We start from the raw sequence: 22507 nt of genomic DNA, 5'->3' as shown, positions 1-22507 counted from the left end.
TTCTTCGGCTTTAGCCCTGTCCATGGTGCTGAATGCACCGTAAAGACACTATTGTTCAGCAGGAATCAGTTTTTATAAAAACATTATGTAGCCGTATGTCATGGGCCTACAGTAATATTTCAAATGTCTTACTTGAAGACGGAACATTTAACATTACAATAACTCAACCAACTAAACCAACCAAATGAGAAGGTTTGAGTAAACTCAATAATCATTTGAATTCCAATTTCTTTTTTATATATATATATATATATGGTATTGCCAGTGTACGACGTACGCTGTCAACCTTTTGAAGGTGTTATATTCCGTTTGTACACACGGGGTCAGTATACACTAGCAAAGGATTACATTGTGGGACACACAACACAGCCACAAGGAAGAACAAAGCTTCACTGTATAGCAGGCCAACGGATCGGCCAGAATACGCTTTACAATCTCGAGGTCAAGGCTGTATATTTGATCGCAGATTTGGTTTAACTCTGAATCGACATTGTGGAGCGCATTTTTCAAAGATGGAGTATACCCATCTGTGTCTTCGCGGAAGTCTGTTTTTATTTGCCGTCCTGCATCATGCAAACACCGAAATTAGTTATTCTATAGCTGAGGAATTGAAGCCTGGATCTTTCATTGGAAACATACCCAAGGATCTGGGACTTGATGTGGGCACGCTATCTACTCGCAAGGCTCGTATCGAAAAGGGAAAGAATGACAGAAAGTATTGCGACATCAATCTGAGAACCGGAGACCTCTTTGTTGCAGAGAGGATTGACAGGGAAGCGCTGTGCGGTGAAAAACATGCTTGTGTTCTCAAATTTGAGCTCCTATTCGAAGCTCCCCTGGAATTACATCGTATAAATGTACAAATACAGGATATAAATGATAATGCTCCAACTTTTCCAAAGGATGTAATCAAATTTGAGATTACAGAATCAGCTGGCAAAGGAACTCGGTACCGTGTCAATGCGGCTCATGACGCAGATATTGGTCAGAATGATGTTCAGAGCTACGCTCTTCAACAGAATAGCAACTTTGTTCTAAATATACAAACAACGAGTTCGGGTAGGAAATATGGTGAGTTGGTTTTGGAAAAAGAGTTAGACAGAGAGGAACAGCAGGATATTAAATTATTGCTCACGGCTCTAGATGGTGGTTCTCCTCAGAGATCAGGCACAGTAGTCATACACGTCATCGTTTTGGACGCTAATGATAACGCCCCAGTATTTAGTCAAGCTGTTTATGAAGCAAGTTTGGCGGAGAACTCTCCGTTCAAAACCGTGGTAATTACGGTGAGCGCCTCGGACGCAGACGAGGGCGTCAATGGACAAGTTACTTACGAATTTAATCAAATGTCTGATAAGTCGCGCATGATGTTTTCACTCGATGAAACCACAGGCCAGATCACTGTGACAGGTACCATAGACTTTGAGGAGGGTTCCAAATATGAAATGTTTGTTGAAGCCAAAGATGGTTATGGCCTCACTTCAGATGCAAAGGTTATCATCTTCATAACCGATGTTAATGACAATCCTCCTACTATATCGTTAAAAACGTTGACCAATCCGGTGCCTGAGAACGTGTCACCTGGTACAGAGGTCGGTATCTTTAACGTAGAGGACAAAGACTCCGAGAAAAACAGTCAAGTTCGTTGCTCCATTCAACAAAATGTTCTATTTAAATTAGTTCCATCAATCACACGCTATTATTCTTTGGTAACAACGGATAACCTTGACCGTGAAGTAGTGTCAAATTATAACATCACTATCATAGCCACTGATGAGGGCTCCCCTCCTCTATCTTCTATTACTATTTTTCAAATTGATATAGCTGACGTCAACGATAACCCACCTGTGTTTGAGGAACAGTCGTATAGCAGCTATGTCCCTGAGAACAACAAACCGGGCCACAGCCTGTGTTCTGTTAAGGCCCATGACCCAGACTGGAGACAAAACGGTACAGTGATCTATTCTCTTTTACCTGGTGAAGTCAACGGTGCTCCAGTCTCGTCTTATCTATCTGTTAATGGAGACACCGGAGTGATCCAAAGTGTCAGGCCATTTGATTATGAACAGTTTCGAAATTTTAAAGTCTATGTAATGGCACGAGACAACGGATCTCCTCCGCTCAGCAGCAACGTGACTGTGAGTGTCTTCATAACGGATGTAAATGACAACACTCCTCAGATACTTTACCCCGCCCCAGAGGGAAACTCCTTCATGACTGAACTGGTACCCAAAGCTGCACAAGGAGGTTCTCTGGTTTCCAAGGTGATAGCAGTTGATGGGGACTCTGGACAGAACGCCTGGCTGTCCTATCAAATCATTAAGTCCTCTGATCCGGGACTTTTCAAAATCGATCTGCACAGTGGGGAGATCAGGACCCAGAGAGACATTTCTGATTCTGACAACATGAAACAGAACATTGTAGTCGCTGTAAAGGATAACGGACAGCCCTCCCTCTCTGCTACATGTTCCATGTTTTTACTGATTTCTGATAACTTGGCTGAAGTACCAGAACTGAAGGACATGGCTTATGAAGATAGCAGTTCTAAATTAACATCTTATCTGATCATCGCGCTGGTATCCGTCTCCACCTTTTTCCTGACTTTCATTATTATCATTCTGGGATTGAGGTTTTGTCGGAGAAGAAAGCCCAGACTGTTATTTGATGGAGCGGTTGCTATTCCCAGCTCTTATCTCCCTCCTAACTACGCAGACGTGGACGGCACTGGAACTTTACGCAGCACATATAATTATGATGCGTATTTAACCACTGGATCTAGAACAAGTGACTTTAAATTTCTCACGTCTTACAATGACAACACACTGCCTGCAGACCAGACCCTGAGAAAAAATCCAACAGACTTTGAAGAAGTGTTTGGAGACCTTGATGTTTCCCCTGAGGTAGGCATGTTGTACTATTATCGACTTTATTATTAACTATGTAATTGTTTCATTTTAATTCACAGTTCCTCAAATTAACCTTTATTTGGTTAGTGTGGAATTTATTTATTAATCGATATTATACATAATATAATATATTTACAACTATTAACACCTCGCTGGTTTTGATCCAGAGTGACACTTCATTGCTTATTTATTTTTAATAAGAGCTGAAAAGACCATTCACCCTTTCCATTATCCGACGTTCAACATATCTTTGGTTTGTAACTGCACTCAGTATTGCAAACATCATTCACAGGTTGGATTGGGATGAACAAGAGTTCCACTTGCTTCACAACATATTAATCGAACCATTTTATTTTGCATTATACGGATGCAACACAATGTTGCTTAAAGTATATTCACAACATATAGATCTGGGCCAGTGGTAAAGGAATGCATATAATCCTTTATATGCATTCCTAGGCAATCTAATGGTAGCTTTTCTTCGGCTTTAGCCCTGTCCATGGTGCTGAATGCACCGTAAAGACACTGTGTTGTTCAGCAGGAATCAGTCTTTATAAAAACAACATGTAGCCGTATGTCATGGGCCTACAGTAATATTTCAAATGTTTTACTTGAAGATGGAACATTTAACATTACTATAACTCAACCAACTAAACTAACCAAATGAGAAGGACTGAGTAAACTCAATAATCATTTGACTTCCAAAAAGAATAAATATATACTGTATATGATATTGACAGTATACGACGTACGCTGTCAAACTTTTGAAGGTGTTATATTCCGTTTGTACACACGGGGTCACCATACACTAGCAAAGGATTACATTGTGGGACGCACAACTCAGCCACAAAGAAGAACAAAGCTTCACTGTATAGCAGGCCAACGGATCGGCCAGAATACGCTTTTCAATCTCGAGGACAAGGCTGTATATTTGATCGCAGAATTGATTTAACTCTGAATCGACATTGTGGAGTGCATTTTTCAAAGATGGAGTGTACCCATCTGTGTCTTCGTGGAAGTCTGTTTTTATTTTCCTTCCTGCACTATGCACACACCGAAATGAGCTATTCTATAGCTGAGGAATTGAAGCCTGGATCTTTCATTGGAAACCTACCCAAGGATCTGGGACTTGATGTGGGCACGCTATCTACTCGCAAGGCTCGTATAGAAAAGGGAAAGAATGACAGAAAGTATTGTGACATCAATCTGAGAACCGGAGACCTCATTGTTGCAGAGAGGATTGACAGGGAAGCGCTGTGCGGTGAAAAACATGCTTGTGTTCTCAAATTTGAGCTCCTTTTCGAAGCTCCCCTGGAATTACATCGTATAAATGTACAGATCCAGGATATAAATGACAATGCTCCAACTTTCCCAAAGGACATCATCAAATTCGAGATTAGCGAATCAGCTGACAAAGGAGCTCGGTACCGTGTGAATGCGGCTCATGACGCAGATATCGGTCAGAATGATGTTCAGAGTTACGCTCTCCAACAGAATAGCAACTTTGTCCTGAATATGCAAACAACAAGTGCGGGTAGGAAATATGGGGAGTTGGTTTTGGAAAAAGAGTTGGACAGAGAGGAACAGCAGGGCATTAAATTATTGCTCACGGCTTTAGATGGTGGTTCTCCTCAGAGATCAGGCACAGTAGTCATACATGTCATCGTTTTGGACGCCAATGATAACGCCCCAGTTTTTAGTCAAGCTGTTTATGAAGCAAGATTGGCGGAGAACTCTCCGTTCAAAACCGCGGTAATTACGGTGAGCGCCTCGGACGCAGACGATGGCGTCAATGGACAAGTTACGTATGAATTCAATCAAATGTCTGATAAGTCGCGCATGATGTTTTCACTCGATGAAACCACAGGCCAGATCACTGTGACAGGTACCATAGACTTTGAGGAGGGTTCCAAATATGAAATGTTTGTTGAAGCCCAAGATGGTTATGGCCTCACTTCAGATGCAAAAGTAATCATCTTCATAACCGATGTTAATGACAATCCTCCTATTATATCGTTAAAAACGTTGACCAATCCGGTGCCTGAGAACGTGTCACCTGGTACAGAGGTCGGTATCTTTAACGTAGAGGACAAAGACTCCGAGAAAAACAGTCAAGTTCGTTGCTCCATTCAACAAAATGTTCTATTTAAATTAGTTCCATCAATCACACGCTATTATTCTTTGGTAACAACGGATAACCTTGACCGTGAAGTAGTGTCAAATTATAACATCACTATCATAGCCACTGATGAGGGCTCCCCTCCTCTATCTTCTATTACTATTTTTCAAATTGATATAGCTGACGTCAACGATAACCCACCTGTGTTTGAGGAACAGTCGTATAGCAGCTATGTCCCTGAGAACAACAAACCGGGCCACAGCCTGTGTTCTGTTAAGGCCCATGACCCAGACTGGAGACAAAACGGTACAGTGATCTATTCTCTTTTACCTGGTGAAGTCAACGGTGCTCCAGTCTCGTCTTATCTATCTGTTAATGGAGACACCGGAGTGATCCAAAGTGTCAGGCCATTTGATTATGAACAGTTTCGAAATTTTAAAGTCTATGTAATGGCACGAGACAACGGATCTCCTCCACTCAGCAGCAACGTGACTGTGAGTGTCTTCATAACGGATGTAAATGACAACACTCCTCAGATACTTTACCCCGCCCCAGAGGGAAACTCCTTCATGACTGAACTGGTACCCAAAGCTGCACAAGGAGGTTCTCTGGTTTCCAAGGTGATAGCAGTTGATGGGGACTCTGGACAGAACGCCTGGCTGTCCTATCAAATCATTAAGTCCTCTGATCCGGGACTTTTCAAAATCGATCTGCACAGTGGGGAGATCAGGACCCAGAGAGACATTTCTGATTCTGACAACATGAAACAGAACATTGTAGTCGCTGTAAAGGATAACGGACAGCCCTCCCTCTCTGCTACATGTTCCATGTTTTTACTGATTTCTGATAACTTGGCTGAAGTACCAGAACTGAAGGACATGGCTTATGAAGACAGCAGTTCTAAATTAACATCTTATCTGATCATCGCGCTGGTATCCGTCTCCACCTTTTTCCTGACTTTCATTATTATCATTCTGGGATTGAGGTTTTGTCGGAGGAGAAAGCCCAGACTGTTATTTGATGGAGCGGTTGCTATTCCCAGCTCTTATCTCCCTCCAAACTACGCAGATGTGGACGGCACTGGGACTTTACGCAGCACATATAATTATGATGCGTATTTAACCACTGGATCGAGAACAAGTGACTTTAAATTTGTCACGTCTTACAATGACAACACACTGCCTGCAGACCAGACCCTGAGAAAAAATGCAACAGACTTCGAAGAAGTGTTTGGAGACCTTGATGTTTCCCCTGAGGTAGGCACAGTGGCACAAAAAAAGAGAGAACATATTAATTTCTATCTCATGCAATTAGTTTGTAAAGGACGGTTTGACAGTTCAAATGAGCTCTTTCAGACATGTATTTGTCCTTGCAGGCCCACACAGTGAGATAATTTGTGCGTGTATACTTTAGATGTTCATTATTTATTCAAGCGCAAAGATGATTATTTTATGTTGCATTCCTATTTATAGTCTTATATGACAGCATTTGTGTTTATTTCATGTTTTTTTTTTTAAACAAAGTAATTTGTTGCTGAAGATGAAGTTAAGGTTGTAAGAGACCTTTTTTTGTGGTAAAAGTAAAAGACCTTAACTTATTTTTCGGAAGGATGGAAGTCAAAAAGGTTGAGTTTCCATACACTGTCTGGGACAGATATCTTAACATGGACTTGATCGATGTGATTGTTCAAGATATCCCACAAAAATCACTTACTGTCACATAATACATCCGGTCGGGTTTTTATTTGGTATAATTTTTGTTTTTCTCCCTGCTCTAACTTTCTCTTTGCCCAGTCTGTCATCACGACTACCACTTTTTTTATTGAGTATTTGGAGGCTTCAACCTGTACCCTGCACAGTCTTCTGTGTAATCTGAGGACTTTATTTGGCCACCATGTGTTAGCTGCTCCTACCACTATATTACTGCTAAACTATGTGGATGACTGACTGTGGTGTGTAACAGTCTGCATGCTGAGCTCTGTCTGGTAGATCCCCGTTGCTACTGACCTGCTGCATGCTGCATCGCTGTCCAGGGTGCTGGAATGTTCTTTCAGTGCTGTTTACTGTAGCAATGCCTTCGTAAATACCATACCATTCAATTTATATTGATTAATCAGTTTCATTAGTAAGCATTGAATCAATAATTTATTGATAATAGCCTATAGTTTGTATTAAAAAAAAAGCCTAATTCCCGGACTTTCAAAAATGGAGCTGAAACGATAACTTAATTCAACAGCAGGCATATTTGGTGTAAATTGAAATGCATCAACTCATAATGTGTATTACTTCCTACTGACTCATGGTGTCGCTATGCACCTGCAATTGAGTTAAAAAGATTGCTGTGGTCAGCATATCCACCCACCACCTATTGACACCAGCAGAAGGCTACAAAGCTTGGACATCGTGCTACGGCGGTATTTAAGCCGTATGATATTTTCGTTAAGATCCATTTCTTTACAGCGTTGTTGGCATTCTCGAAACACTTATATGGTATATTATTGTGTACTACAATGGAACACAGTCTGTTGGGCCTTTGTGTCTTTTTAATTTTATTTTTTGGACTGCATTTCGTTCATGGCGACTTGAGTTATTCGGTTCAAGAGGAGATGAAGCGTGGATCTGTTATTGGAAATATCGCCACGGATCTGGGATTTGATGTCGGAATATTATCTATTCGTAAGGCTCGTATTAAAACGGTGGGAAGCGAACAAAGGTATTGTGATGTCAATCTTCGAAGCGGAGAGCTAATTGTTTCAGAGAGAATCGACAGAGAAGAACAATGCGGAGAAAAGCCGTCGTGTGTTCTTAAATTCGAACTGCTTTTGGAATCTCCGTTGGAATTACACCGTATATCACTACAGATTAAAGACATAAACGACAATGCACCGCGTTTCCCGACGGATATTATCAAGCTGGAAATAAGAGAATCTGCTGACAAAGGAGCTCGGTATCGGGTTGATGCGGCTCATGATGAAGATATAGGCCAAAACGGTGTTCAGAGTTACACTTTGCAACGGAATAACCATTTTCTTCTAAGTATACAAACTAAAAGTGATGGCAGTAAATATGGAGAATTGATTCTCGATAAGGAGTTAGACAGAGAGGAGCAACTGGATATTAAATTATTGCTCACGGCTCTAGATGATGGTTCTCCTCAGAGATCAGGCACAGTAGTAATAAACGTCATTGTGTTGGACGCTAATGATAACGCCCCCGTGTTTAGTCAGGCCGTGTATGAGAACAGTCTGCCTGAAAACTCCCCGTTAAAAACTCACGTGATTACCGTGAGCGCAACAGACGCGGACGAGGGCGTTAATGGTGAAATAGCATATGGATTTAGTCGCATATCTGAGAAATCAAGAAAATTGTTTTCACTTGATCGTCAAACTGGGGAGATATTTGTTGCAGGAGACGTAGACTCTGAGGAGGGTTCCAAATATGAAATGTTTGTGCAGGCTAAAGATAGTTACGGTCTCTCTTCAGATACAAAGGTAATAATAAGTGTAACTGATGTGAACGACAACTCACCAGTAATATCATTAATTTCGTTGACCAATCCTGTACCTGAGAACCTGTCACCTGGTACAGAGGTGGGACTTATTAACGTGCTGGATAGAGACTCTGGAAAAAATCAAAAAGTCCGTTGCACTATTCAGCAAAACGTTCCTTTTAAACTGGTTACTTCAATCGAAAATTACTATGCTTTAGTAACAACAGAGAAACTAGACAGGGAACTAGTGTCTGAATACAACATTACAATATCCGCCACCGATGAGGGCTCTCCTCCTCTGTCGTCAGTCAAAGTGGTACACATCTCAATAGCTGACGTCAACGACAACCCACCTGTGTTTGAGGAACAGTCGTATAGCAGCTATGTCCCTGAGAAGAACAAACCGGGCCACAGCCTGTGTTCTGTTAAGGCCCATGACCCAGACTGGAGACAAAACGGTACAGTGATCTATTCTCTTTTACCTGGTGAAGTCAACGGTGCTCCAGTCTCCTCTTATTTATCTGTTAATGGAGACACCGGAGTGATCCAAAGTGTCAGGTCGTTTGATTATGAACAATTTCGGAGCTTTAAAGTCTATGTAATGGCACGAGACAACGGTTCTCCTCCGCTCAGCAGCAACGTGACTGTGAGTGTCTTCATAACGGATGTAAATGACAACACTCCTCAGATACTTTACCCCGCCCCAGAGGGAAACTCCTTCATGACTGAACTGGTACCCAAAGCTGCACAAGGAGGTTCTCTGGTTTCCAAGGTGATAGCAGTTGATGGGGACTCTGGACAGAACGCCTGGCTGTCCTATCAGATCATTAAGTCCACTGATTCAGGACTCTTCAAAATCGATCTTCACAGTGGGGAGATCAGGACCCAGCGAGACATTTCTGATTCAGACAACATGAAACAGAACATTGTAGTCGCTGTAAAGGATAACGGAAAGCCCTCCCTCTCTGCTACATGTTCCATGTTTTTACTGATTTCTGATAACTTGGCTGAAGTTCCAGAACTGAAGGACATGGCTTATGAAGATAGCAGTTCTAAATTAACTTCTTATCTGATCATCGCGCTGGTATCCGTCTCCACCTTTTTCCTGACTTTCATTATTATCATTCTGGGATTGAGGTTTTGTCGGAGGAGAAAGCCCAGACTGTTATTTGATGGAGCGGTTGCTATTCCCAGCGCTTATCTCCCTCCAAACTACGCAGATGTGGACGGCACTGGAACTTTACGCAGCACGTATAATTATGATGCGTATTTAACCACTGGATCTAGAACAAGTGACTTTAAATTTGTCACATCTTACAATGACAACACAATGCCTGCAGACCAGACCCTGAGAAAAAATCCAACAGACTTTGAAGAAGTGTTTGGAGACCTTGATGTTTCCCCTGAGGTAGGCATAATCTAGATTTATTTCTTAATATGTACAGAAATCCAAACACAACAATTTCTACTTCGTTTTTCTTTACTGTTTTACTATTGATCATTGTTTAGCATTAACAACATGGACGACGCAGTGAGGAATGTAAGGCAGTTAGTCGGTTGGGTGTTTGACATATTTTGAGCACTACCCTGAATACATTTCAAGCACAGGTCATAATAATTGGGATAGTCAAGGTATTTAGAAAATATATGGTTACAATGGAATCAATTTAGATAAATTCCTCAGGATTTTGCTTTCATATGAGCATACAGAAAATGATACAAGCTATAGGAAAGGATAACTATCCATTCAGAGTAGCAGCCAATACAGTGCATTTCTGTCATTATGTTGTACAGAAGATTGTCTACCTCTGTCAGAGGTGTTGACGTATTATGACAGACCGCTTTGTCTTGCTATTGTAATGTCTTGTTTTTGTCATTTTAATTTGTTGTATTACCTTGAGAGATTAAATTGCATGTACACGCTTGATGTGTTATATCTCTGGTATGCTCATGGTGTCACTATAGACCAGGAAAGCGCTGTGATACTGACTCTCATGTCCATTGTTCTTATGACGGGCTCGATCACAAAGCCGAAGCTCGCATCCACGCAAACAAGGTTTGAACTAAGTAGGGAGGAAAACGACGTCGGTAGCGTTGCTGTAATAGGGTGTAGCTCAACTGGTAATTGTTTTCAGTGGGATTGACGAGTGTGTATTGAACAGCTTGTGACCGAACATGGAGAACAGACATTGCGGATTTTACGGTTTGATCATCGTTTTCATTGTTTTACTGCACTTCACAAATGGCGAGCTGGATTATTCGATTCAGGAGGAAACGAAGCTTGGTTCTATCATTGGAAACGTTGCAAAGGATCTTGGGATTGATGTGGGAAGAATGACTGCTCGCAAAGCTCGGATTGAGACGGAACGAAATAGCAGAGGGTACTGTGAGATAAATCTTCGCACCGGAGACCTGACTGTCGCGAAGAGAATAGACAGAGAAGTGCTCTGTGGAGAAAAGGCTTTGTGCATTCTCAAATTTGAGCTACTATTGGAATTACCCTTAGAATTACATCATATATCCCTGAAAATCGACGACATCAACGATAACACACCACTGTTTCCGAAGGATACAATAAAACTGGAAATTAGAGAATCAGCTTACAAAGGAGCTCGCTACCGCGTCAACGCGGCCCATGATGCAGATATAGGCCAGAACGGCGTACAAAGCTACATGCTCAAGGAAAATAGACATTTTGCTTTAAATACACAAACCACAAGTGCTGGAATCAACTATGCCGAATTGATTTTAAACCATGAATTGGACAGAGAGGAACAACATGAAATTACATTATTTTTAACGGCTCTGGACGGTGGTTCTCCTCAGAGATCAGGTACTCTAACCATAGACGTCACTGTGTTGGACGCTAATGATAACGCCCCAGTGTTTAGTCAGGCCATGTATGAGGCCAGGCTGCCGGAAAACTCTCCGCTGAAAACCCACGTGATCACTGTTAGTGCTACCGACGCAGACGAGGGCGTTAACGGAGAGGTTACATATGGGTTTAACAAAATGTCTGAGAAGTCAAGAAAGCTTTTTTCACTTGATCAGAAAACAGGTGAGGTTACTGTTATAGGTGACATTGACTTTGAGGAAGGATCAAAATATGAAATATATATAGAGTCCAAAGACGGTTATGGTCTCTCTACGGATACAAAAGTTATAATATTTATTACTGATGACAATGATAACGCTCCTATTATATCGATAAAATCGTTGACCAATCCAGTGCCTGAGGATGTATCACCTGGTACAGAGGTTGGACTAATTAACGTGGAGGATATAGATTCAGAGAAAAACCGACAGGTCCGCTGCTTCATTCAACAAAACATGCCATTTAAACTAATTCCTTCTATCAAAAACTATTATTCTCTGTTGACCACCGATAAATTAGATCGTGAATTAATGCCTCATTATAACATTACAATTACTGCTATCGACGTGGGCTCTCCACCTCTGTCCTCGTTAAAAACCATTCAAGTCTCTATCGCTGACGTCAATGACAACCCACCTGTGTTTGAGGAACAGTCGTATAGCAGCTATGTCCCTGAGAACAACAAACCGGGCCACAGCCTGTGTTCTGTTAATGCCCATGACCCAGACTGGAGGCAAAACGGTACAGTGATCTATTCTCTTTTACCTGGTGAAGTCAACGGTGCTCCAGTCTCCTCTTATTTTTCTATTAATGGAGACACGGGAGTGATCCAAAGTGTCAGGTCATTTGATTATGAACAGTTTAGGAGCTTTAAAGTCTACGTAATGGCACGAGACAACGGTTCTCCTCCACTCAGCAGCAACGTGACTGTGAGTGTCTTCATAACGGATGTGAATGACAACACTCCTCAGATACTTTACCCCGCCCCAGAGGGACACTCCTTCATGACTGAACTGGTACCCAAAGCTGCACAAGGAGGTTCTCTGGTTTCCAAGGTGATAGCTGTTGATGGGGACTCTGGACAGAACGCCTGGCTGTCCTATCACATCATTAAGTCAACTGATCTGGGACTATTCAAAATCGATCTTCACAGTGGGGAGATCAGGACCCAGAGAGATATTTCTGATTCTGACAACATGAAACAGAACATTGTAGTCGCTGTAAAGGATAACGGACAGCCCTCCCTCTCTGCTACATGTTCCATGTTTTTACTGATTTCTGATAACTTGGCTGAAGTACCAGAACTGAAGGACATGGCTTATGAAGATAGCAGTTCTAAATTAACCTCTTATCTGATCATCGCGCTGGTATCCGTCTCCACCTTTTTCCTGACTTTCATTATTATCATTCTGGGATTGAGGTTTTGTCGGAGGAGAAAGCCCAGACTGTTATTTGATGGAGCGGTTGCTATTCCCAGCTCTTACCTCCCTCCAAACTACGCAGATGTGGACGGTACTGGAACTTTACGCAGCGCATATAATTATGATGCGTATTTAACCACTGGATCTAGAACAAGTGACTTTAAATTTGTCACGTCTTACAATGACAACACACTGCCTGCAGACCAGACCCTGAGAAAAAATCCTACTGACTTTGAAGAAGTGTTTGGAGACCTTGATGTTTCCCCTGAGGTAAATAGATACAATTTTTAACTCCTATTATGTTTCCACTAAGAAATATGCTCCGTCAGCTTCTCTCCATTGCATCTCATATTGGGAGCTCTCTTTGGCAGTCAGCATTGTATAATGCATCGTTTTTGCAACAATTTCGTCTTTGCACAAATGGTGATTTTCTTGATTTGTATACTTAATATTTTCACAATTAAATTGAGTACAGTTGTTTATTTCGATTTTGCATTCCAAATATCAGGCCTTCATATTATGAACATAATTGTGGTACGACACACGTTTTTTTGCTGAAGAACCAGTTATGGATGTAACAACCCATTCTTTCTTTCTGTGCTGTACGATGTGCAGCACCTTAATTGGGTATGTGGTAGAATTTCTGTTTTTCTTCCCCCTATAACTTTCTCTGTGCCCAGTCTTTCACCACTAGTCCCACTTGGTTGTTGAGTTTTTGGAGGATCCAGCATCTACTGCAGAGTTTCCTGTGTTATCCGAGGATTTTATTGTTATGACAATGTGTGTTAGCTGCTCCAACCAATCACGCACAGTTATACTATCTGGAGGACTGACTGAGGTGTTGAACGACCTGTATGCTGAGCCCTGTCTGATGGATCTCTAGCTGTTACTACTGACGGATCGCGTGCTATGTTGCTGTCCATGGTGCTTGGATGTCCTTTCTGCACTGTTTAACGTTGTAATGCCTTCATAAATACCATACCATGTAATTTACATTATTATGCCTAATTGTAATAATTTCCACTTAATTCGTTTTATTGTTGAACAAAGCCTTTATTGTTTCCCTTTCAGCTCAATTACAAGTCCAGAAATAACGACGGTGAAAGGAAAACTATATTCAATAGACGGCCTATTTGGTGTGACATGATTAACGTCCACTCTGAATATGTTACACTTCCTACTGACTCATGGTGTCGCCATGCACCAGCAAGTGAGTTCAACAGACTACAATCGTCTGCATTTCCACCCACCACGTTTTGACGCGAGCAGAATGCTACAAAGCTTGGACATCGCTCACCAGCGGTATTTGAGTCGAATGATCTTTTCGTTCCTTCCATCCAATCCATTCCTTTAGACCGTTGTTGGCAATCTAGTAACAGTCGTTAGCCTACATGGAATATTGCTCTGTTTTACAATGGAACAGAGTCGATTGGGTCTTTGCGTCTTTTTATTTTTTGGACTGCATTTCGTTCATGGCGACCTGAGCTATTCTGTTCAAGAGGAGGTAGAGCGTGGATCTGTTATTGGAAATATCGCAAAGGATCTTGGATTGGAAGTCGGAATATTATCTACTCGTAAGGCTCGTATTAAAACGGTGGGAAGCGAACGGAGGTATTGTGATGTCAATCTTCGGATCGGAGAGCTCATTGTTTCAGAGAGAATTGACAGAGAGGAACAACACGGAGAAAAGGCTTCGTGCGTTCTAGATGAAGCTGCATATGGAATCTCCTTTGGAATTACACCGTATATCCAGTGGCGGTGGGTCAATAGAGGGTGCTAGGGCGCCGCCCCTCCGTGAAATATTCACTTGAATATGTCTGTCAACTATTAATCAACTATTATCAATACGAAATAAATCAACAAAAATACATAGCGTTTATCCTCGTTTAATTGTGTGATATACTTGTCACTGCCAGAAGCGATTTAAATGCGTCTGAGCGTCAGTGATTTGGGCTAGGCTAGTTATTGGTAATTCGAAATAAACACCTCCTCCAAGTCAGGGGCGCTGGCCACGTTGAAGTCAATGTAAGCTCGCTAACTTTTTGCTGTCTCTCAAGCAGAGACAACTTTTCATTGGCGCAAGAAAATTCGCCCTCGGGTCGCACCAGTGTGCGCCCCAGGCCAATGGTATCGCTTTTCTTTTTTGTTATCACCACATGATTGGACAATTCAGCGAATCAATCAAATAGGCTACCTCCCTCAGCAGAATGTTTGGAGACCTTGATGTTTCACCAGAGGTAGGCATTTTGGCAAAAAAAAGAGAGAACATTTTAATTTCTATCTCATGCAATTAGTTTGTAAAGGACGGTTTGACAGTTCAAATTAGCTCTTTCAGCCATGTTTTTGTCCTTGCAGGCCCACACAGTGAGATAATTTGTGTGTGTATACTTTAGATATTCATTATTTAATCGAGCATAAAGATAGTTATTTTATGTTGCATTCCTATTTATAGTCTTATACTACAGCATTTGCGTTTTTATTTAATGGGGTTGTGAAAAAAGTAATTTGTTGCTGAAGATGAAGTTGAGGATGAGAGCTTTCTTTCTTTTTGTGGTGCAAGTAAAATACCTTAACTTAATTTCGGAAGGAAGTCAAAAAAGTTTAGTTTCTCTCTACACTGTTTGGACAAATATCTTTACATGGACTTTAGTGATGTGATTGTTCAAGATACCCTGCAAATCCCTTTTACTGTCACATAAAACATCCTGTTTGTTTTCTATGTGGGATCATTTTTGTTTTTCGCCATGCTTTAACTTTCTCTGTGCCCATTCTGTTACCACGGTTAACGCTTTGATGTTGAGTATTTGGAGGCTTCAACCTGTACCCTGCACAGTCTTCTGTGTAATCTGAGGACTGCATTGTGCCACTATGTGTTGGCTGCTCCAACAACTATGTTACTGCTACATTATGTGGAGGAGGACTGACTGAGGTGTTGAACCATCTGCGCGCTGAGCTCTGTCTGATTGATCTCTGATACTACTGACGACTGCATGCTGGGTCGCTGTCTATGGTGCTGGGATCGTTTTGCGTTCTGTTTCCTATTGTAACGCCGTCAGGAATACTATATTAATCACCCATTTAATTTATATGATTTTAAAATGGTTTAATTTGGTAGAATGTCAAATATTGTATTTACAATTTGAATGGCTTTCTTTCTATAATTTATTTCATGAAATGATCCCCATTGGCTGACACCTTGAGGAAAAGTCTTCCTGGGGACCAGATCAACATGAAATAGGAAGCATACATGAGAAACACCAACAGTAAAACAAGAAAGACTACGGTACATGCATTCATTCCTAATGATGCACATATGGCGTGATTAATTATCTCAATAAGTCGACCGATCTTTTTTAAAAAGCAAAATAAAAACGAATGAAATTAATATTCAGTGTTAAGGTCTGTCCGCACTCTCAATGTGTTATACTTCCTGATGACTCAAGGTGTCGCTATGCACCTACAATAGAGTAGCCTTCATCATATCAACCTTCAGCCTGTTCACCAACCTCCTCTTCATGAGGGCAGTACAAACCTGGAGATTGGTATAAAAGCGGAGGGCTATTAAGCCGATGGTTCTACGATCGAATCATTGCATTTCGTGCGTATTAAGGAGACCCAACCTATCGTCTCAGTTGTGTACTAATCCGTTTGTACAAGGATGGAAATCCATGGCTTCTTTCTTTGTTTGATTTGGTTATCTGCGCTGCAATACGTTTATGGCGACCTGAGCTATTCGGTTCAAGAGGAGTTGAAGCTTGGATCTGTTATTGGGAATATCGCCAAGGACCTGGGACTTACATTGGACATATTATCTGCTAGGAAGGCTCGTATTGAAACAGAGGAAAACGAACGGAGGTATTGTGACGTCAGTCTAAGAAGCGGAGAGCTCATTGTTTCAGAGAGAATCGACAGAGAGGAACAATGCGGGGAAAAGCCGTCGTGTATTCTTAAATTTGAGCTTATTTTGGAATCGCCATTAGAATTACACCGTGTATCATTACAGATACAAGATGTAAATGACAATGCACCAAGATTCCCGTCGGAAATAATAAAGCTGGAAATAAGTGAATCTGCTGTCAAAGGCGCTCGGTATCGCGTTGATGCGGCTCACGATGATGATGAAGGCCAGAATGCAATTCAGACGTACAGACTTCAACCTAACGGTCACTTTGTTTTGAATGTACAAACTACAGATGCTGGCAGTAAATACAGCGTATTGATTCTTGATAAGGAGTTAGATCGAGAGGCGCAGCAGAATATTAAATTATTGCTCACGGCTCTAGATGGTGGTTCTCCTCAGAGATCAGGAACAGTTGCAATAAACGTCATCGTGTTGGATGCAAATGATAACGCCCCTGTATTTAGTCAGGCCGTGTATGAGGCAAGTCTGCCTGAAAACGCTCCATTGAAAACTCACGTAATTACTGTCAGCGCTACTGATGTGGACGAAGGTGTTAATGGTGACGTTACGTATGGACTAGGCCGAATAACAGAAAAATCTAATTCCTTGTTTTCTCTTGATGGACAGACTGGGGCGATTATTGTGTCCGGTGTCATAGACTTTGAAGATGGACCAAAATATGAAATATTTGTGAAGGCACAAGATGGATATGGTCTTTCTTCTGATACTAAAGTAATTATAAGTATATCTGATGTTAATGACAACGCCCCAGTCATATCGCTGAAGTCATCGACCAATCCCGTCCCTGAGAACGTGTCACCTGGTACGGAGGTGGGCCTTATTAACGTGCAAGATAGAGATTCTGAGAAAAACCGAAAGGTTAGGTGTTCTCTTCAGCAACATGTTCCTTTTAAACTTATTCCTTCAATTAAAAACTATTATTCCTTGGTAACAACAGAGAAACTAGACAGGGAACTGGTGTCTGAATACAACATTACAATATCCGCCACCGATGAGGGCTCTCCTCCTCTGTCGTCAGTTAAAGTTGTTCACATCTCAATAGCTGACGTCAATGACAACCCACCTGTGTTTGAGGAGCAGTCGTATAGCAGCTATGTCCCTGAGAATAACAAACCGGGCCACAGCCTGTGTTCTGTTAAGGCCCATGACCCAGACTGGAGACAAAACGGTACAGTGATCTATTCTCTTTTACCTGGTGAAGTCAACGGTGCTCCAGTCTCCTCTTATTTATCTGTTAATGGAGACACCGGAGTAATCCAAAGTGTCAGGTTGTTTGATTATGAACAGTTTCGGAGCTTTAAAGTCTATGTAATGGCACGAGACAACGGTTCTCCTCCGCTCAGCAGCAACGTGACTGTGAGTGTCTTCATAACGGATGTAAATGACAACACTCCTCAGATCCTTTACCCCGCCCCAGAGGGAAACTCCTTCATGACTGAACTGGTACCCAAAGCAGCACAAGGAGGTTCTTTAGTTTCCAAGGTGATAGCAGTTGATGGGGACTCTGGACAGAACGCCTGGCTGTCCTATCAGATCATTAAGTCCACTGATCCGGGACTTTTCAAAATCGATCTGCACAGTGGGGAGATCAGGACCCAGCGAGATATTTCTGATTCTGACAACATGAAACAGAACATTGTAGTCGCTGTAAAGGACAACGGACAGCCCTCCCTCTCTGCTACATGTTCCATGTTTTTACTGATTTCTGATAATTTGGCTGAAGTTCCAGAACTGAAGGACATGGCTTATGAAGACAGCAGTTCTAAATTAACATCTTATCTGATCATCGCGCTGGTATCCGTCTCCACCTTTTTCCTGACTTTCATTATTATCATTCTGGGATTGAGGTTTTGCCGGAGGAGAAAGCCCAGACTGTTATTTGATGGAGCGGTTGCTATTCCCAGCTCTTATCTCCCTCCTAACTACGCAGATGTGGACGGCACTGGAACTTTACGCAGCACATATAATTATGATGCGTATTTAACCACTGGATCTAGAACAAGTGACTTTAAATTTGTCACATCTTACAATGACAACACACTGCCTGCTGACCAGACCCTGAGAAAAAATGCAACAGACTTTGAAGAGGTTTTTGGCGACCTGGATGTTTCCCCTGAGGTAAAGAAATAACCTTTGTTTCAACTCCTAATATGTTCTCACTGAAAAATATTGTCTTTCAGCTATTCTCTATAGCAGCTCATATTGGGCGTTTTGTTTGGCATTGGACCATGCATCTTTTTTAATAAATTTCGTCTTTGCTTGCATACATGATTATATTATTTTTTACATATACAGTATCTTGCATGTTTGTACCTTTCAATCTGCTACCGTTGGTTATTATTATGGTGCATTATTGTGGTACGAAACCAGTTTGTTGCTAAAGAAGCAGTGAAGGATGTAAAAGCCCATGCTTTCTTTTTGTGTTGTAAGATGTGCAGCACCTTAATTTATTTTCAGAAGTTATTGAAAATGGTTGCTCGTCATTTTAAATGAACGATGTTGTCGCTACACTGTTTGGGACAGATGTCTTTAACTTGAAGGGTGAGGGAGATATGATGGTTCAAGATATCCCAGAAAAACCTTTCCCTTTCACAAAAGTCATCCTGACTTGTTTCCATGCGGCACTGTTGGTTTTATTCTTCACCCTATAACTTTCCCAGTCTGTCACAACTAGTACCACATTGTTGTTGAGTGTTAGGAGGATTCAGCATCTACTCAGGATAGTTTTCTGTGTTATCTGAGGACTTTCTCATTCTAACACTATGTGTTAGCTTCTCCAACCACTATGTTACTGCTATACTATGTGAAGGACTGAGTCAGGTGTTGAACGACATGCATGCTGAGCTCTGTCTGATGGATCTCTGCTAATACTGACCGACTGCACAATATGTCGCTGTCCATGGTGCTGGGATGTCCAATCAGTGCTGTTTAACGTTGTAATGCCTCGTCAATAGTATATCATTTAATTAATATTATCTATGCATAAATGTATTAATTTCCCAATTAATTAGTTTCATGGTTAAACAAAGCCTTTATGGTTTCCTCTTTCAGCTCAATTACAAGTCCATAGCAAACGACGGTGAAAGGAAAACTAAATTCAATACAAGGACTATTTGGTGTCACATGATTTAAGTCCACTCTCAATATGTTATATTTCCTACTGACTCATGGTGTCGCTATTCACCAGCAATTGAGTTCAACAAATACAATCGTCAGCATTTCGACCAACTATTGACGCGAGCAGAAGGTTATAAAGCTTGGACATAGTTCTACAGCGGTATCTAAGTCGAATGATCTTTTCGTCTCTTCGAATACATCAATTTCTTAAGAGCGTCGTTGGCAGTCTTGAAACAGTAGTTATATGGTACATTATTCTGTTTTACAATGGAACACAGTCGGTTGGATCTTTGTGTCTTTTTATTTTTATGGTTTGGACTGCATTTCGTTCATTGCGACCTGAGCTATTCTGTAAAAGAGGAGATGAAGCGTGGATCTGTTATTGGAAATATCGCAATGGATCTAGGATTTGAAGTCGGAACATTATCTATTCGGAAGGCTCGTATTAAAACGGTGGGAAGGGAACGAACGTATTGTGATGTCAATCTTAGAAGCGGAGAGCTCATCGTTTCAGAAAGAATCGACAGAGAGGAACAATGCGGAGAAATGGCTTCGTGTGTTCTGAATTTCGAGCTGCTTTTGGAATCTCCATTAGAATTACACCATATATCACTACAGATACAAGACATAAACGACAATGCACCGAGTTTCCCGACGGATTTTATCAAGATGGAAATCAGTGAATCTGCCGTCAAGGGAGCTCGGTATCGCGTTAATGCGGCTCATGATGAAGATATAGGCCCAAACGCTGTTCAGAGCTACAGTCTTAAAAGGAATAACCACTTTGTTTTCAATATTCAAACGACAAGTGCTGGCAGTAAATATGGCGAATTGATTCTCGACAAGGAGTTGGACAGAGAGGAGCGGAAGGAATTTAAATTATTGTTAACGGCTTTAGACGGTGGCTCTCCTCAGAGATCAGGTACTCTAACCATAGACGTCACTGTGTTGGACGCGAATGATAACGCCCCAGTGTTTAGTCAGGCCGTATATGAGGCCAGTCTGCCTGAGAACTCTCCGTTGAAGTCCCTCATTGTCACTGTAAGCGCAATGGACGCTGACGACGGTGTCAATGGAGAAGTAACGTATGGACTTGGCCGGATATCTGATAAATCAAGGAAATTGTTTTCCCTTGACCGACAGTCGGGAGAAATATTCGTTGCAGGTGACATTGACTTCGAAGATGGAACTAAATATGAAATGTTTGTTGAGGCTAGAGACAGTTATGGTCTCTCTTCAGATACAAAAGTAATAATAAGAATAACTGATGTGAATGACAACTCACCAGTAATATCTTTAATATCGTTGACCAATCCCATACCAGAAGACGTGTCACCTGGTACAGAGGTGGGACTTATAAACGTGCAGGATAGAGATTTGGGGAGGAATCAAAAAGTTATTTGCGCTATTCAGCAAACCGTTCCTTTTAAACTTATTCCTTCAATTAAAAACTATTATTCTTTGGTAACAACAGAGAAACTAGACAGGGAAGTAGTGTCTGAATACAACATTACAATATCTTCCACAGATGAGGGCTCTCCACCTCTGTCGTCAGTCAAGGTTGTTCACATCTCAATAGCTGACGTCAACGACAACCCACCTGTGTTTGAGGAACAGTCGTATAGCAGCCATGTCCCTGAGAACAACAAACCGGGCCACAGCCTGTGTTCTGTTAAGGCCCATGACCCAGACTGGAGACAAAACGGTACAGTGATCTATTCTCTTTCACCTGTTGAAGTCAACGGTGCTCCAGTCTCCTCTTATCTATCTGTTAACAGAGACACCGGAGTGATCCAATGTGTCAGGTCCTTTGATTATGAACAGTTTAGAGGCTTCAAAGTGTATGTAATTGCACGAGACAACGGTTCTCCTCCACTCAGCAGCAACGTGACTGTGAGTGTCTTCATAATGGATGTAAATGACAACACTCCTCAGATACTTTACCCCGCCCCAGAGGGAAACTCCTTCATGACTGAACTGGTACCAAAAGCTGCACAAGGAGGTTCTCTGGTTTCCAAGGTGATAGCAGTTGATGGGGACTCTGGACAGAACGCCTGGCTGTCCTATCAGATCATCAAGTCCACTGATCCTGGACTTTTCAAAATCGATCTTCACAGTGGGGAGATCAGGACCCAGCGAGACGTTTCAGATTCTGACAACATGAAACAGAACATTGTAGTCGCTGTAAAGGATAACGGACAACCCTCCCTCTCTGCTACATGTTCCATGTTTTTACTGATTTCTGATAACTTGGCTGAAGTTCCAGAACTGAAGGACATGGCTTATGAAGATAGCAGTTCTAAATTAACATCTTATCTAATCATCGCGCTGGTATCCGTCTCCACCTTTTTCCTGACTTTCATTATTATCATTCTGGGATTGAGGTTTTGTCGGAGGAGAAAGCCCAGACTGTTATTTGATGGAGCGGTTGCTATTCCCAGCTCTTATCTCCCTCCAAACTACGCAGATGTGGATGGTACTGGAACTTTACGCAGCACGTATAATTATGATGCGTATTTAACCACTGGATCGAGAACAAGTGACTTTAAATTTGTCACATCTTACAATGACAACACACTGCCTGCAGACCAGACCCTGAGAAAAAATCCTACTGACTTTGAAGAAGTGTTTGGAGACCTTGATGTTTCCCCTGAGGTA

The 22507-nt window shown here is 41.7% G+C and overlaps 6 protein-coding genes across 12 annotated transcripts in view; all 6 read left to right on the top strand.

Annotated features, from left to right (window-relative positions):
• Positions 1-22507, top strand: part of LOC132465763 (protocadherin gamma-C5-like) — a 284228-nt gene that overhangs the window by 32463 nt on the left and 229258 nt on the right. The window contains exon 1 of one of the 7 annotated variants that reach the window (XM_060062555.1): positions 16305-18850. The exons of 5 other annotated variants lie outside the window; for them this stretch is intronic. In XM_060062555.1, the coding sequence (XP_059918538.1) occupies positions 16469-18850 (2382 nt within the window). In that variant the 5' untranslated portion in view covers positions 16305-16468. Of the gene's footprint in view, positions 1-16304; positions 18851-18877; positions 22505-22507 lie in introns of those variants that run through there. One more of the 7 variants, XM_060062552.1, reaches the window with a different exon arrangement.
• Positions 1-22507, top strand: part of LOC132465791 (protocadherin gamma-A2-like) — a 124132-nt gene that overhangs the window by 29436 nt on the left and 72189 nt on the right. The window lies entirely within an intron of this gene.
• On the top strand, positions 64-2959 carry LOC132465762 (protocadherin beta-15-like). Its single transcript, XM_060062518.1, has one exon. The coding sequence runs from the start codon at positions 513-515 to the stop codon at positions 2934-2936; it is 2424 nt and encodes an 807-aa protein (XP_059918501.1). The 5' UTR covers positions 64-512; the 3' UTR covers positions 2937-2959.
• LOC132465770 (protocadherin beta-15-like) lies at positions 3780-6438 on the top strand. Its single transcript, XM_060062575.1, has one exon. It carries the CDS (start codon positions 3894-3896, stop codon positions 6411-6413), a length of 2520 nt encoding a protein of 839 aa, XP_059918558.1. The 5' UTR covers positions 3780-3893; the 3' UTR covers positions 6414-6438.
• Positions 7512-9963, top strand: LOC132465805 (protocadherin gamma-A11-like). The gene has a single exon (XM_060062609.1). The coding sequence runs from the start codon at positions 7535-7537 to the stop codon at positions 9935-9937; it is 2403 nt and encodes an 800-aa protein (XP_059918592.1). The 5' UTR covers positions 7512-7534; the 3' UTR covers positions 9938-9963.
• Positions 10689-14676, top strand: LOC132465802 (protocadherin beta-15-like). Its single transcript, XM_060062606.1, has one exon. The coding sequence runs from the start codon at positions 10690-10692 to the stop codon at positions 13099-13101; it is 2412 nt and encodes an 803-aa protein (XP_059918589.1). The 5' UTR covers position 10689; the 3' UTR covers positions 13102-14676.

This window comes from Gadus macrocephalus, chromosome 10, assembly GCF_031168955.1.
Source record: "Gadus macrocephalus chromosome 10, ASM3116895v1".
NCBI lineage: Eukaryota > Metazoa > Chordata > Actinopteri > Gadiformes > Gadidae > Gadus > Gadus macrocephalus.
The sequence above is the reverse complement of the archived record's forward strand: the minus strand, read 5'-3'. Positions and strand labels throughout refer to the sequence as shown.